Source organism: Polypterus senegalus, chromosome 1 (assembly GCF_016835505.1).
Source record: "Polypterus senegalus isolate Bchr_013 chromosome 1, ASM1683550v1, whole genome shotgun sequence".
Taxonomy (NCBI): Eukaryota; Metazoa; Chordata; class Cladistia; order Polypteriformes; family Polypteridae; genus Polypterus; species Polypterus senegalus.
This window is the reverse complement of record NC_053154.1, coordinates 159,722,879-159,737,735: the sequence shown is the minus strand read 5'-3', so window position 1 is coordinate 159,737,735 and position 14,857 is coordinate 159,722,879. Positions and strand designations below refer to the sequence as shown.

General features: G+C 39.7%; 1 protein-coding gene across 5 annotated transcripts in view; it reads left to right on the top strand.

Moving 5' to 3' along the window:
* Positions 1 to 14,610, top strand: part of pld1a (phospholipase D1a) — a 254,737-nt gene extending 240,127 nt beyond the window's left edge. For all 5 annotated transcript variants that reach the window (XM_039761453.1, XM_039761463.1, XM_039761429.1 and 2 more), the window contains one exon: positions 8,203 to 14,610. In XM_039761453.1, coding sequence (XP_039617387.1) covers positions 8,203 to 8,427 — 225 coding nt within the window. In that variant the 3' untranslated portion in view covers positions 8,428 to 14,610. The remainder of the gene's footprint in view (positions 1 to 8,202) is intronic.
* The last annotated feature ends 247 nt before the right edge of the window (positions 14,611 to 14,857 follow it).

Below are 14,857 nucleotides of genomic sequence, written 5' to 3'. Positions count from 1 at the left end.
AAAAGCTTTCGTAAATATTCAGGATCTTCATCCAAAGGATGCAGCTTAACTTGAGCCTTTTGAGAACAACGTGTCTCGTCAGTTGTATTGCCATTTTTTTACAAGGAAGTTAAGTGAATAACAATGACTTCTAATGACACTCATTGATCCCAATGAATTTTCATGAACAGTGAACTCATTATTGAGTGCATTCTAAGCTAACTGGTGGAATTGTTCAGCGGCTGTCCGTCGTTCCTCTCTTGTTGTCTTGTTTACACACCTATCCGATACCTGAGCTCTTTCTCTTTGGAACCGTGACTACTTTGCTTGTGGTGTTTCAGAATACTGCTGGCACTGTGGAGTGGAGTACTGCTGGCATTGTTGAGGCACACTGACTGCTGGCATTGCACACTTTACCTGAAGTTCATTTTACAGGTTGTGTTGTGTTGCTTTGGCGCCACCTACTGACTCTGGGAAGCCGCTGGGTTTGACTCTGGGGCTATGAAGCTCTATGCATGTGCGGTTTTGGTGCCACCTGGATCCCTGATGGTGATGCAGTGCATTGGCGTGCTGAAGTAACCATGGCGGCAGATCCCGGCTTGGAGATCTACTTACTAAAGAAGGTTGTATATGCGGTGGTGTGTGCGTTCGCGGTTGTATTGTGACCTGAAGTTTAGTTAATCGCAAATCCAAGAATAGCAATCACTTTCTGTTCCCTCCGATATTTGGAATGAAGAAAAATCATGGAGGGTGGGGTGCATCCTAGGAAAGTTTTCATTTAATTAAATAAACATATTTCTACTAAAGCAGTTTCTTTTTGGAGCCGTGACTTATCTGGTTCTGGTGTTTCAGAAGCATGTTGTAGGCGCCTGCGTTCATTGTTTATATCCATGCGGTCTCGTTTGTGTTTTTCTATGGCTGTGTCGTTGTTAGAAGTCGTTTGCTGAAGTGACCATGGCGGCGGATCCGGGCTTGTTGGGCTACATTACTAAACGAAGGTGGTATATACGGTGGTGTGGGCGGTCGCATTCGGGCGGCGGTGGTAGTGTGTACGGCTTGCTTGTGGCCTCTGGCATCTTTGCATATTTACAACCTGGCGTGCTAAAGCGGTTTCTTTTTGGAGCCGTGTCTTATCTGGTTCTGGTGTTTCAGTAGCGCGTTGTAGGCGCCTGCATTCATTGTTTATATCCATGCGGTCTTGTTTGTGTTTTTCTATGGCTGTGTCGTTAGCTAGAAGTTGTTTGCTGAAGTGACCATGGCGGCGGATCCGGGCATGGAGATCTGCATTACTAAACGAAGGTGGTATATGTGGTGGTGTGGGCGGTTGCGTTCAGACGGCGGTGGTAGTGTGTACGGCTTGCTTGTGGCCTCTCCCATCTTTGCATGTTTACAACCTGGCGTGCACGCTTTACCTCAAGTTAGTTTACAGGTCGTGTTGTGTTGTTTGGGCGCCACCTACTGACTCTGGGAAGCTGCTGGGTTTGACTCTGGGGCGCTGAGGCACAGTGCGCGTTCGGTGTGCCTGGCCTCTGTCATCCATGCATATATACAACCTTCATTTAGTAATATAGATTGTCTGGTAAATTGTATGCAACTGAATTAGGAGATTCAAGAAATCTGAAGATTGGGGGGAAGGTGGCAGGTCTTGCTGTGATGCCACAATTTAGGCATCTTTAAGGGAAGAAAGAAAAACATTGAAACATGGTATTGTTGGGGCATGTAATATGGCCCTTTAACAGCTATAATTATTTTTAGCAAAATTTTAACAGCTTTAATTATAGTAGGGAGTAAATAAATGGTTTTATTCGTTTTATTAAATTGTGCTTTATTGTTCAGTCCCATTGGCGGGTACAAAACAATTGGCCTGAGTTTAAAAGGTAAAACATAAATTTTGAGGGGAAATTATGTAATGATGGACCTTAATTACAGAAATATTAACTAGGTTAACCTTACAAGTAGTGGAGAACAAGAACAGGAGTTTTCGATTAATTCAATGGCTGTTTTTAACACAATATGTTAAAGTACCAACGAGAGTGGAAACTCATCTAGATTTAGTATTTTGTAATAGGATAGAGTTCAGGAGATAGTGGGGATTGAACTATTAGGATCTAGTGGCCATAGAATAGTTTCATTTCACAATGTTTTGATAGAGTACATATTCAAGAAGTAAAATTATCACATTTAATTGTAATAAGACATATTTTGGGCAGGTATGCAAAAATCTGAAAAAGATAAACTAGGATAGATTTTTAATGTGGAGTCATTCGAGGAGCAGGTTTAAAAGTATTTCTTGAACAATGCAGGACAAGTTTATCCCAAACTTTGGAAGAAGTTAAAAATTAAATATAAAATTACAGTAAATAAATAAGTAGCTAAAAACATAAGCTAAAACAATGACTATACAAAGCATATCAGATTAATAGCTCCAACAGTAACTGTTGGGCATATGAGAGCAAAGGTTAAAAAGGAGATTAGGAAGTCTAAAAGGTAATAAGAGAAAAATGTTGCTGATAAGGCAAAAGATGACCCAAAGAGATTTTGTTAGGGTTTTAGGGACGAGATGAAGTGTATTAGGAACGCTAAGTGTGAACTAAATGTAATCATTTTGACAAAATATTTAGACGGTCTCAGCATTTTACCTGAAGAATTCTGAGTTGTATCTTAACAGTTAATCACTGGTGGCTATAAAATTGAATTATGCTAATTGTTGGCCCCCTTAGCATTAACCCCACCACTGGTGATTGTAATACAATACAATGCAATACAATTTATTTTTTGTATAACCCAAAATCACACAAGAAGTGCCGCAATGGGCTTTAACAGGCCCTGCCTCTTGACAGCCCCCCAGCCTTGACTCTCTAAGAAGACAAGAAAAAACTCCCAAAAAAAACCCTTGTAGGGAAAAAATGGAAGAAACCTCGGGAAAGGCAGTTCAAAGAGAGACCCCTTTCCAGGTAGGTTGGGCGTGCAGTGGGTGTCAAGAAAGAAGGGGGACAATACAGTACAATACACAGAACAGAACAAATCCTCAATACAGTATAAAAATAAAAATTTTAGACGTACGGAGTAGAATTTAACAGTAGATGATATCACATAATATGATTTGGATTTGTTTAGAGTCCTGAAGACCTCATTCATCAAGCTGCCTCCCCCATTTTTCCATTCCACAGCTGAAATAGCACTAATCCGATGAAAGGACCCCTCTTTCCCGCGATCCTTCATTAGGAATGACTTTATCCTTTAGGCAGGCAAAACAACTTGGCAGGGGGGCCGTTGCACCATGTGCCACATTTGTGAATTTCCCCTTGGGATTAATAAAGTATCTATCTATCTATCTAAGTATCTATCTATCTATCTATCTATCTATCTATCTATCTATCTATCTATCTATCTATCTATCTATCTATCTATCTATCTATCTATCTATCTATCTATCTATCTATCTATCTATCTATCTATCTATCTATTTGAGTACCAAGAAGAGAAACAGAATAGGTGAGGGTTAGTATCCAATTATAACTATCATGTTACTTATGTTTTAGTGTTAATGACTAATAACAGAGAATGCAGTATGCACAGTTAATCAGCAGCTCTAGTCAGGATATGCTAAAGTGAAGTAGTGAGTCTTCAGCCAGGATTTAAAAGCTGAGACAGAAGGGGCATCTATTATAGTAGCAGGCAGACCATTCCACAGTTTAGGGGCCCTGTAACTAAAAGCTTGACCTCCCACTGTTATTTTATTAATCTTTGGAATCATAAGCAGACCGGCATCTTGAGATCTTACTGTGCGCTCTGGTTTGTAAGTCATGATAAGTTCAGACAAGTAAGCCGGACATTGGCCATTTAATGCTTTATATGTTAAAAGGAGGATTTTGAAATCTGCCCTAAACTTAACCAGGAGCCAGTGTAAGGATTTAAGAACTGGAGTTATGTGTTCATATTTTCTTGTTCTTGTAATATGATGTGATGGATATACATTTCCGCCGCATCCGAGTGGCAGCCTTTCCAGCAGCTCTGTATATGACTTTATCTTTTTACCTTTTTATCTCTATTTTTCTCTATTTCACTGATCACTTCTACCACTTTCTTTTATGTGGAATTGCTCCCTGGACACTTTTACTATTTTACTACTTGACATGGATTTTTACACTCGAGAATCGCCTATTCAAGTAGTCAGCTTAAAGCACTTAGAAGAAATTCTCATGCCGGTGTGGTTCCTTATTTACCTGACGAGGTAAGAAGACGATATCAGGGCAGCGGAGCCGGCGCAAAGAAAAAAGATAAGATTAAATCAAGACAACTTGAGAGAAAATGGCGTTATAAACCGTCGGTGCCTTCTGTGATCCTGGGAAATGTAAACTCACTACCAAATAAGATCGACGAACTGGCTGTGCTGGTGAAAAATGTCAGAACCTACAGAGAATGCAGCTTGCTGTGTTTTAGTGAAACGTGGCTAACAACTACCATCCCAGATGCTAGCGTGGAGCTACCCGGGTTTAGCACAGTTAGAGCGGACAGAGCGCAAGTACCTGTGGAAAGAAGAAAGGAGGAGGACTCGCTCTCTATGTCAATACAAAGTGGTGCAACCTAGGACATATAAACGTTAATTTCTCCAATTGCTGCAGGGACATCGAACTGTTGGCCGTAAGTCTGCGCCCTATTACTTGCCCAGAGAGTTTGGACACGTGATTGTTGTTATTGTTTACATCCCCTCAAGCAACGCGAGATGGCGAGTGACATCATCCATTCCGCAGTTGCTAAGTTACAAAGCAGCACCCTGAGGCACTTGTGCTAATCGCTGGAGACTTTAACCATGTAACGCTGGACAAAACATTACCTGCCTTCTCCCAGTATGTGGATTGTAACACCGGGAAACAGGACTATCGACCTACTGTATGCAAGCGTTAAAGACGCATACAGCGCCACCCGCTGCCTCGCTTGGGAAAGCAGATCATAACCTGGTTCTGCTTCAGCCTCAATACAAACCAAGAGTGAGGGCTACCTACAACCACACGCTCATTCAGGAAGTGGTCCCTGAGGCAGAGCAGGCTCTGAGAGACTGCTTTGGAACTACAGACTGGGATATATTGCTGGGTCACATAGTGAGAACATTGAAGAGACTGTTGAATGCACAACTGATTACATCAACTTCTGTATGGACATTGTAGTTCCAGTAAGAACAGTGCGCTGCTATGCTAACAACAAGCCATGGATTACAAGTGACATCAAGGGCCTTTTGAACCAGAAGAAAAGGGCTTTTAAAGGTGGTGATCAGCATGAGCTCAAGCGTGCAGAAGGAACTCGAGTCCAGCTCAGGGGTGAAAGAGCAGTACAGGAGAAAGCTGGAGCAGAAGTTGCAGAACAACAGCATGAAGGAAGTGTGGGATGGGATGAAGATTATCACTGGCTGCAGCTCAAGGGGTGCCGCCATCGAGACAGGCGTGGAGAGAGCAAACCAAATGAACAACTTCTTTAATAGGTTTGATCACCTAACCCACTCTCACCTCGAGTACTGCATCCTCCAACCATCCTTCTGCTGATACCAGCATAGGTGAGACATCCCCACCCACAATTACAGCAGCCCATGAGCAGAGAGCTGAAAAGACTTTGTGCCAGCAAAGCAGCGGTCCAGATGGTGTATCGCCACGACTGCTGAAGGCCTGTGCGTTGGAACTGGGGAGTCCTCTACAGCGCATCTTCAACCTGAGCCTGGAACAGGGAGAGTCCCAAGGCTTTGGAAAACATCTTGTATCACCCTGTCCCAAAGGTATCACGTCCTAGTGAGCTGAATGACTTCCGGCCTGTTGCTCTGACGTCACATCTGATGAAGACCATGGACCGGCTGCTGCTTCACCACCAGAGGCCACAGGTCCCCACGCCCTCGACCCTCTGCAGTTCGCATACCAGGAGAAGGTGGGAGCGGAGGATGCCATCATCTATATGCTACACCGATCCCTCTCCCACCTGGACAGAGGCAGTGGTGCTGTAAGAATTATGTTCTTGGACTTCTCTAGCGCCTTCAACACCATCCAACCTCTGCTCCTTAGAGACAAGCTGACTGAGATGGGAGTAGACTCACACCTGGTGGCATGGATTGTGGACTATCTTACAGACAGACCTCAATATGTGCGTCTTGGGAACTGCAGGTCTGACATTGTGTCAGCAATACAGGGCGCCGCAGGGGACTGTACTTTCTCCTCCTGTTCAATCTATATACATCAGACTTCCAATATGACTCGGAGTCCTGTCACGTGCAAAAGTTCGCTGATGACACTGCTATTGTGGGCTGCATCAGGAGTGGGCAGGAGGAGGAGTACAGGAACCTAATCAAAGACCTTGTTAAATGGCGCGACTCAAACCACTTACATCTTAACACCAGCAAAACCAAGGAACTGGTGGTGGATTTTAGGAGGCCCAGGCCCCTCATGGACCCTGTGATCATCAGAGGTGACTGTGTGCAGAGGGTGCAGACCTATAAATATCTGGGAGTGCAGCTGGATGACAAATTGGACTGGACTGCCAATAAAGATGCTGCAGATGTTCTCTCAGACGGTTGTGGCGAGTGCCCTCTTCTACGCGGTGGTGTGCTGGGGTGGCAGTATAAAGATGAAAGACGCCTCACGTCTGGACAAACTTGTTAAGAAGGCAGGCTCTATTGTAGGAGTAAAGTTGGACAGTTTAACATCTGTGGCAGAGCGACGGGCATTAAGCAAACTCCTGTCAATCATGAATAATCCACTGCATCCACTGAACAGTGTCATTTCCAGGCAGAGGAGTAGCTTTAGTGACAGACTTTTGTCACTGTCCTGCTCCACTGACAGACTAAGGAGATCATTCCTCCACCACTCTATGCGACTCTTCAATTCCACCCGGGGGAGTAAATGCTAACATCATTTTTTTTTTTTTTTTTTTTACTGTTTAATTTAATTTAATATTGTTTCTTTGTATCAGTATACTGCTGCTGGATTATGTGAATTTCCCCTTGGGATTAATAAAGTATCTATCTATCTATCTATCTATCTATCTATCTATCTATCTATCTATCTATCTAATAATTCTTGCAGCAGCATTTTGGATTAACTGGAGGCTATATAAAGAACAGTTTGAACATCCAGTGAACACCGCATTGCAGTAGTCAATCCTACTAGAAATAAATGCATGAAGTAATTTCTCAGAATCCTGTTTATTTAGAAAGCGCCTTAATTTCTCAACATTTTTAAGATGGAAGAAACATGATTTGAACAACTTTGTAATATGCGCTTTAAATGACATGCTAAAGTCAAAGATAACTCCTAGATTGCAGGCTGATTCAGTAAAATTAATGGTGATTCCAACTGAGTTAAGTGATGACAGAATATTGTTGTGACCAGTGTCATCCCTCCAACTATTAACATCTCTGTTTTATCTGTGTTTAAAGACAAGTAGTTCTCATCCATCCACTCCTGTAATTCACTAACACAACTAATTAAAGACAACATCGGTGAAACTTCATTTGATCTAAATGAAAGGTATAACGGGTGTCATCTGCATACGAGTGAAAATTACATTGTTTCCTAATGATAGATCCCAGTGGAAGCATGTAAAGTAAAAACAGTAAAGGTCCCAGTACTGAGCCTTGCGGGACACCATATCTCACTTCTGTGTATAATGATGGAGTACTGTCGGCACATTTCTGTACATATTGGAATCGATTTGATAAATAAGAACTAAACCAAGCGAGCACGGGGCCTGTAAGCCCAACATCATTTTCTAGCCTATGCAGTAAAATAGAATGGTCAATGGAGTCAAATGCTGCACTTAAGTCTAACAACATGTAATGGATAGATGTGGTCTCTGTAGACCGTTAAAACAATAATAAATATCGGTGCACTATGTATCAGAAAGCGGGCATTCCAAAAACAAATTTCAACATGCATGGCCACTTTAATTGTATTGTTTACTTTTGGAGCTAAAAACCTCCGCTCTTTTGGAATGTTTAAAAAAAATAAAGAGTCTCTTATGATAAGTATCATGTTATTTAATCTAAAACTAAATGGTTGACTAATCTGCATGGAACGATAACCCCAGAACCCCTTTTGAATGACTCCTGATGAATGACTACTTGGTAGTTGATCATTAACAACTTGCTGTCTTTATTCCAGTGAATTTTAAAGGGATGAACAATTTGCTGTTGTGATCCTGTGTAACTGTTTTTTTTTTTCTCTTTTGCTTTACCTGCTGTAGGTTTTTCGTTGTCTGCCCTCTGATCAAGTGCGAAATAATGATGAACTTCGAGACTTTATAACAAAAGTAGGCTTGGAAAAGGAAGATCCTGCAAAGGCTTTGGAAGAACTGAAAAAGATTAGAGGATTTTTGGTGCAGTTTCCACTGTACTTTCTCGCTGAGCAGAACTTACTGCCACCTGTTGGGACAAAGGAGTCAATGGTTCCTATGGAGACCTGGACCTAGAAGAGTTGCATTTGCTTTATGAACTAGGAAAAGCCTAGAAAACGTAAAATTGCACCAAGTTCACTAGCAAGCCAAATTCTAGCAGCAGGAACTTTCAGGCTGCTAAAACAGCTTAGACCTGATTTTACACACAAACAAAACAAGAAACTATAAGAACTGAGCACTTGTTACTTTTGTATTGCCTGATCTTCTGGCTATATGGAAAAGTAATTTCTGTGGAATGTATATTTTGTTTTGTTTTGATTTAACTGTAAAAACAGTGTCCATTTTTTACTCTTTGATCTACATGCTATAGGACATGCAAATGATCTAGGAAATTTAATCCATAATTGGAACTGGGAAAGTGAAGTAAGTGAATGGTTTACAATTAAGATGAAAAATTGAAATGAGTACTTTTTTAAATTGTTCGGTGAAAATGATGAAAAAAATTTCCAGTGATGCACGAGAAGAAATTTGCAGTACATACTGCCATTGTTTTTACCTGTGCTCACAGATACACTTAATCAATATAAATGACCATTAAGTGGACACTTGTGCAGAGGACATAGCATTGATATTTAGTTCTCTTTAGTTCTTAAAATTTCAAGTGACTCTTTGTTACTTTTGATGCAAACTGCCTTATTTTCTAATATTGATGTGTCGTTGTGGAAGTCTATTAAGACAGGGAAACATTTATCTAAATGTATCGTGAAGATTCCCCCAGTCATTTTCTTACCTGCTTTAGGTAGTTCCTGGAGCATTAGAAGCTAGAAGTGCACCTTCATCTAGTGTCCTATACGTAGACTATATGCAGTGGGAAGTTATTTATAAGCCATCAGTAGTGAAGAATTAAGCATTTGAGGATGTGATGACTTTCCAAGCATCCATTTCCTGAACCCCATTATCCCAACACAGGGTTCTGAATTAACATTAGACTGGTCGCCAGTCCATCCCAATGCAAATTCATGGAGAGATCCACACTGGTATACACTGCCCCAATTAATATACACCAGTCGAACTCACACCTGAGAGAGGAAATCAGGGGGTGGACACATCTGGACAACTGGAGAAAGTGCAGACCCCAGGACAATTTAGAGACAATGATCATCCCAATATGCATGTTGATGGGATCTGGGAGGAAACCAGAGTAGCAGGAGAAAGCCCAAATGGACATAGCTGATAGGGACAGGGCCAAGTTTCAAACTCGGATTCCTGGAGTGATGAGACAGCAGCACTGTGAACTAATTCAATGTGCTTAAGGTTTTTTCTGCTGCTGGCGTAAGAGAAACACACTGTGGGTTACTGTCTTAAATATTTCTGTATGGTACACATAAGATAATGGGAGTTTTTTTTTTTAAATTACAATGGTTAGAGGTACTTTCTTTTTTCATCTTTGCACTTTGTATTGAAGAAAAAAACACAGTAATGCACACTGTTTCTTTGTACACTGTATTTTTACTGTCTTGAAGTGACTTAGGGTTTTTGATATTTATCTTCTTTTAAAGTTTGTCATGATGTGATTTGTCTAAGACACCGCCACACACTTAATTGTGTTAATCTTGGAAAACCTCCTTCTGCTACACTTGCTATGCCTTTTTAAACACTCATACTGTGTCAGTTTGTCACTTTGTAATCAATATTTTCATCCAATCATTCGTACATGTCAGTTCAGTTTTTCAGGGCAGAAGTTATTTAATGTGATCATTGGTATTCTAACATAAATACTAATCTACCTTACTAAAAGTGTTTGTATCTCTAATTACTAGCGACATGCAAGTTCACACACATTTCACATCACAAAAAAATCAAACAGTGGAATGCTGGTGCCAGGTCTGCCTCAACTGGCATCAGATCATTGTGAAGTCCACTGGCATTGTCATCTTCTCACAAAATAGAGATTTATAGTTGAAAACGCTAAGCAAATCGAGAGCCTCGTAACTACCTACTGCTCAGCAAAATCTTTTGGCTGTGGACAGCCTACACTGAAATATCAAAGTTTAGAATTGAGATGAAAAAGGTCAAATCACAATAATATAGAACCAACATGCAGATTACGCACTGCCTGCTGCACATCCAGTAGCATTGCTGAATTCTGTGTGGCCTGGTGTTTTTCTGCCTCTTGTTCCTTCTGTACCAGAATTCTAACATTTTAAAACAGAAGCATAAATCCTGCATACTTCTTTTCTATGAACTGGAAGGGGCACACACAGGCATCCTTGGTTGCTTTTTCAAATTTAGAAATGTCATTTTCAGTGGTGGATGAAAATCAACGTGCAGTATAATATCTTGTGCTTGTGCTACCTTTAAGTGAACAAATGGCTCTGGATTCCCTGTATCTCTTCCCTAGCATGTGCTTCATGTGCACGACTGGGAAAAGCTTGAATTGGTAGTACTAATGTGATAAAAACCAACAACAGAGCACAGTGCTCATTTTAATGTGGGTGATGACCATAAGGCCGGAATACTAAACTGGAAAGTTCAGGTTGAACATCCACGTACACACACATACGCCGTATGGAGAACACTGCAGGGCCAATAGATCTAGCGCCCCAAGCTAGAAACAGACTTGTCGTACCCGCTAGAAAGGCGATTTCACATGATACAAGGAGTAATATTTGATCAAATAAATAATTCTTAGAGCATGTAATAGAAAATAGAAAAAAAATATGCTCTAAATCCTACTATTTATAAAAACTGATTGATTTGTATGGAATGATTGCAATAAAATAAAAAGAAAATAGAAAAAATATAAATAGACAAAGCTGACGGTTGTTATAATTTTGGTTAAGTTAAATTACGGTGGAAAGATTTTGACTTGTTTTACACAACATCTGGTGAGGCTGTACCTCACTGGCTCTTACTGCACTGATCAATTATCACACTCATCCATTTCTTGGTTGTGTTGTGGGGGCCCAGAGTACACGTTAATATCCATTTACATTTTCACATAAATCACAGTGAACATGATCAGCAAGGTCCAAACGTTCATCAGTTCTCCAAGCGGTGTACATACATTTAGAATGGTGACAATGGTATTCCACAAGTATCTTTGTACTTTAGTACTGGAAGAGCTGAATGCAGCCACACATCTCATTCCCATAACACTTCAACAGCGAGCCAAAATTTAAAAAAATGTGTACAATTACTCAGTAAAGTCAAAAATCAAATTATTCAATCCTGAAACCTCTCATAAAATGTACACATTATAACTTGTTGCTTCTTCTACTGTGTACACAAAGTCGCACTAGATATGGAGATCAAAATGTTCATGTCCTGTTGTAGGTGGGACCAGCTATGGTACATTTACTCAGACATCCATCCATCTTTCAAAACAGGGTTTCCGGAACCTTGGCAGCATCTGGTATCACGCTCACACACCAGCTAATTCATGTTTGGCCAATTTAAAGCTAAAGTTAAGGTTGAAGAGATTCCATTTGTGTTTGCAGTGATGCAAATAAATAAATGGCTTTATACTTTTGTATTTTACTTCCGTTAATTTTAATAAATTATGTATATTACTGGTGGTATTTTATACTCAATTTTACATTTGTCCAGCTGTACATGTTTTTATTTTGTGAGTATGTCCTTGCTCGCAGCATTGTTGAAGAGTCTCTACTGTAGTGTTGATTTCTCTTCCCTTTTCTCACAGTTTAGTCTGGAACTGACAATACTTGCTCTTGCAGCTTCTCAGCTGAGACAAGACATGAAGCACTGACATGTGTCGTTGGACTTGTCTTGTGGAGTGTATTCCTTCACCTTCCTTTTGGTGGTCTAGGTCCTACTGTATCTACAGTATATGCACTTCTATTTTATTTATCATTCTTATTATTGTTGTTATTTTTAGTATGTAGCAAAGGCCTTAACAATGCAATGTAGGATAGGAGAACAAAACAGGGATGGAGATGGGTCTCCAGAATTGATCATGTTGGTTAGTAGACATGGTATGCAAAAAATGAGAATTCACCAACGTCCTTTTAAAAAATGCCTTTTTATGAAAATTCACAAATGTATAATTATGCTATATTTGCTAGTTGTTTTTTTTTTTGAATCATTTCAACTGTTTTAAGCAGAGTTTACTACTGTATAATATATTGAGTAATTATAACTGAATCAAAAAATACATTTTGGGATAAAAAAATTTTATGTCACATTTTTCCACCTAAATAAGTAAATTCTAATGAATTCTAATTTTATTATGATGAAATTAGTTAATTCACACATAGGTTGTTTCAGTAGTGCTAACAAATAAATTAATAAAAGTAATCTTTTAATCAACGGTGTGTAATAAACACTCAAATTCCCATTTATAATATTACAATGTATATGTAAGAACGTTATATAAAAAATTGAAAAACTCTTTTTTATTTTGGCGTAATCTCAACATTGCATTCCCAGCCCAGTCACTGCTGGAGACCCGGCTAATGGTGCTGTGGACCAAACCAATCAAAGACGCTGGGGGAGCTTTGGTGCTGTTTATGTCTGGGTTGCATCCTTCTTGGAATTTTGCCGCTGTTGATTTCACAGGCTTGGGGGACCCCCTTAGAGTTCTGCATTTTAGGTGGGCACACATACCCATTGAAAACAGCACAAAAAAACACGCCACCAAATCAAAATTTTCCCCATACAACATTTTCAAAAATAACCCAATTAGGTGTGAAAACCGCACTTCTAACAGCCCAGGTTAGCATGTTGTATTGCCGGGAAAGAAGAGGATGCTTTTGTGTAGGGTGTTCAACAGGTTTTCCAGTATATTGAAAAGAAGTTTCATAAAGCAATTTCCGCAACCACACAAAACCAACAGCATTCAGAAAAAAAATTAATTTATGAAAAGTCTTTTAACTTTCTTTACAACAGTACAAAGGTGTGGGGATCATTTGAACCAGAATGCAACAAAAGGGGCGTGGCTTTATGCAAAACCTCAAAATTTATGCAAAAATAGGATAGTAGTGTACATTAAACATGTTCAGTTTAATTCAACTGTGTATTGGGAAAATTGAAATATGTTTTGAGGATTAAAAAAAATGCTCAAGATTAACATCAAATGGGTGAGTAATTACAACAGCCCCTGAGGCGTGATAGTGCTTCTGTTAAAATAGAATAATTTAATTGTGTTGTTTTGACATCAATTAACTGTGCTTATGTGACATCTGAGAGAGTTTTGTAAATGTAAATAGAAAAAGCAACATAATAGCAGCAAACATGATTATTATATATTATATTATGATTATTATATATTAGGCACATGAAGTAGACATCCGTCTGTAAATATTATTTTCAGTGCATCAAAGGACATTTTCGAGTTCTTCAGAGCCCCCTTTTAAAAGACAGATGCTTGGCAGAGAAGCAGTGCTCTAACTCGAGACCCATAGCCACATCCATCCCTTGGAAATTTTAAATGTAGCCCATGTTATCAATTTTCAGTACACACTACATATGGCCCGTGATGACCGTTAGTTTTCTCACAAACCGTTTCACAAATGGATTCAATCCATAATCGACCTTTACATTGAGCATCCAAACGCCTGTCCAGTGTTCACTGTGTTTAGGCAGGGAACAACACGTCATGGCCACTAACCTGTAGTTAGAATGAAATGGCCTGTTCATAATGGCCCAACAAGTAAAAGTAAAAAGATAGTGGAATGCTACATTGTCATAAGTGTTTTATTAAAATGAAAAAAATGTGACCATCTTGTAAAGGAAGCACTAGCTTGATTTCATACACTTCGCTGCATTCACTCCTTAAAGCTGCACAAGAGATGACGCTGACTACTGGTCTTTTTAACGCCCATCTGACCACTGCTACCGCTGTACGTGATGTATTTTCTCTTTTTCTTTACTTGATTGTTATATGTGGATGGAAAATGCATTTGCATTTCCACTGTGTTAAACGTGATCAGATTCTGTTTCTAACTAACAGCAAAAGTGGTCTGTGTGCTCCGTCAATTATCTAAGTCTGACTTATTCCAAATGAAAAACTGTTTTTGGTTTATTATTAGCATGCTTGCCTACTTGACATTGGAATGAAGAGGTTAATAGTGATGAAGCTTAATTAGGACTATTGGGTCTTATGTGGCTTATATGATTACTGTATCTCACTAATGGTGGTCATGGCCATTTTTATTTGGATTTGTTTTCAATTCACTTGAGGAGGGTGCTAATTAATTTTTTTAGCACTAAGGCTCATTAAATTCCAGTTATACCACTTCTAAGGGGCTTTGTCATGATTCTTATACTGACTCACATTTTTCATGTGTTAATTGTTTTTTCTTTCATTTCTCTTAATTAATAATTCTTTGCATTTATATAGCGCTTTTCTCAATACTAAAAGCACTCAGCAATTGCAGGTTAAGGGTCTTGCTCAAGGGCCCACCAGAGAAGAGTCCCTATTGGTATTTATGGGATTCGAACCGGCAACCTTCCAATTGCCAGTGCAGATCCCTAGCCTCAGAGC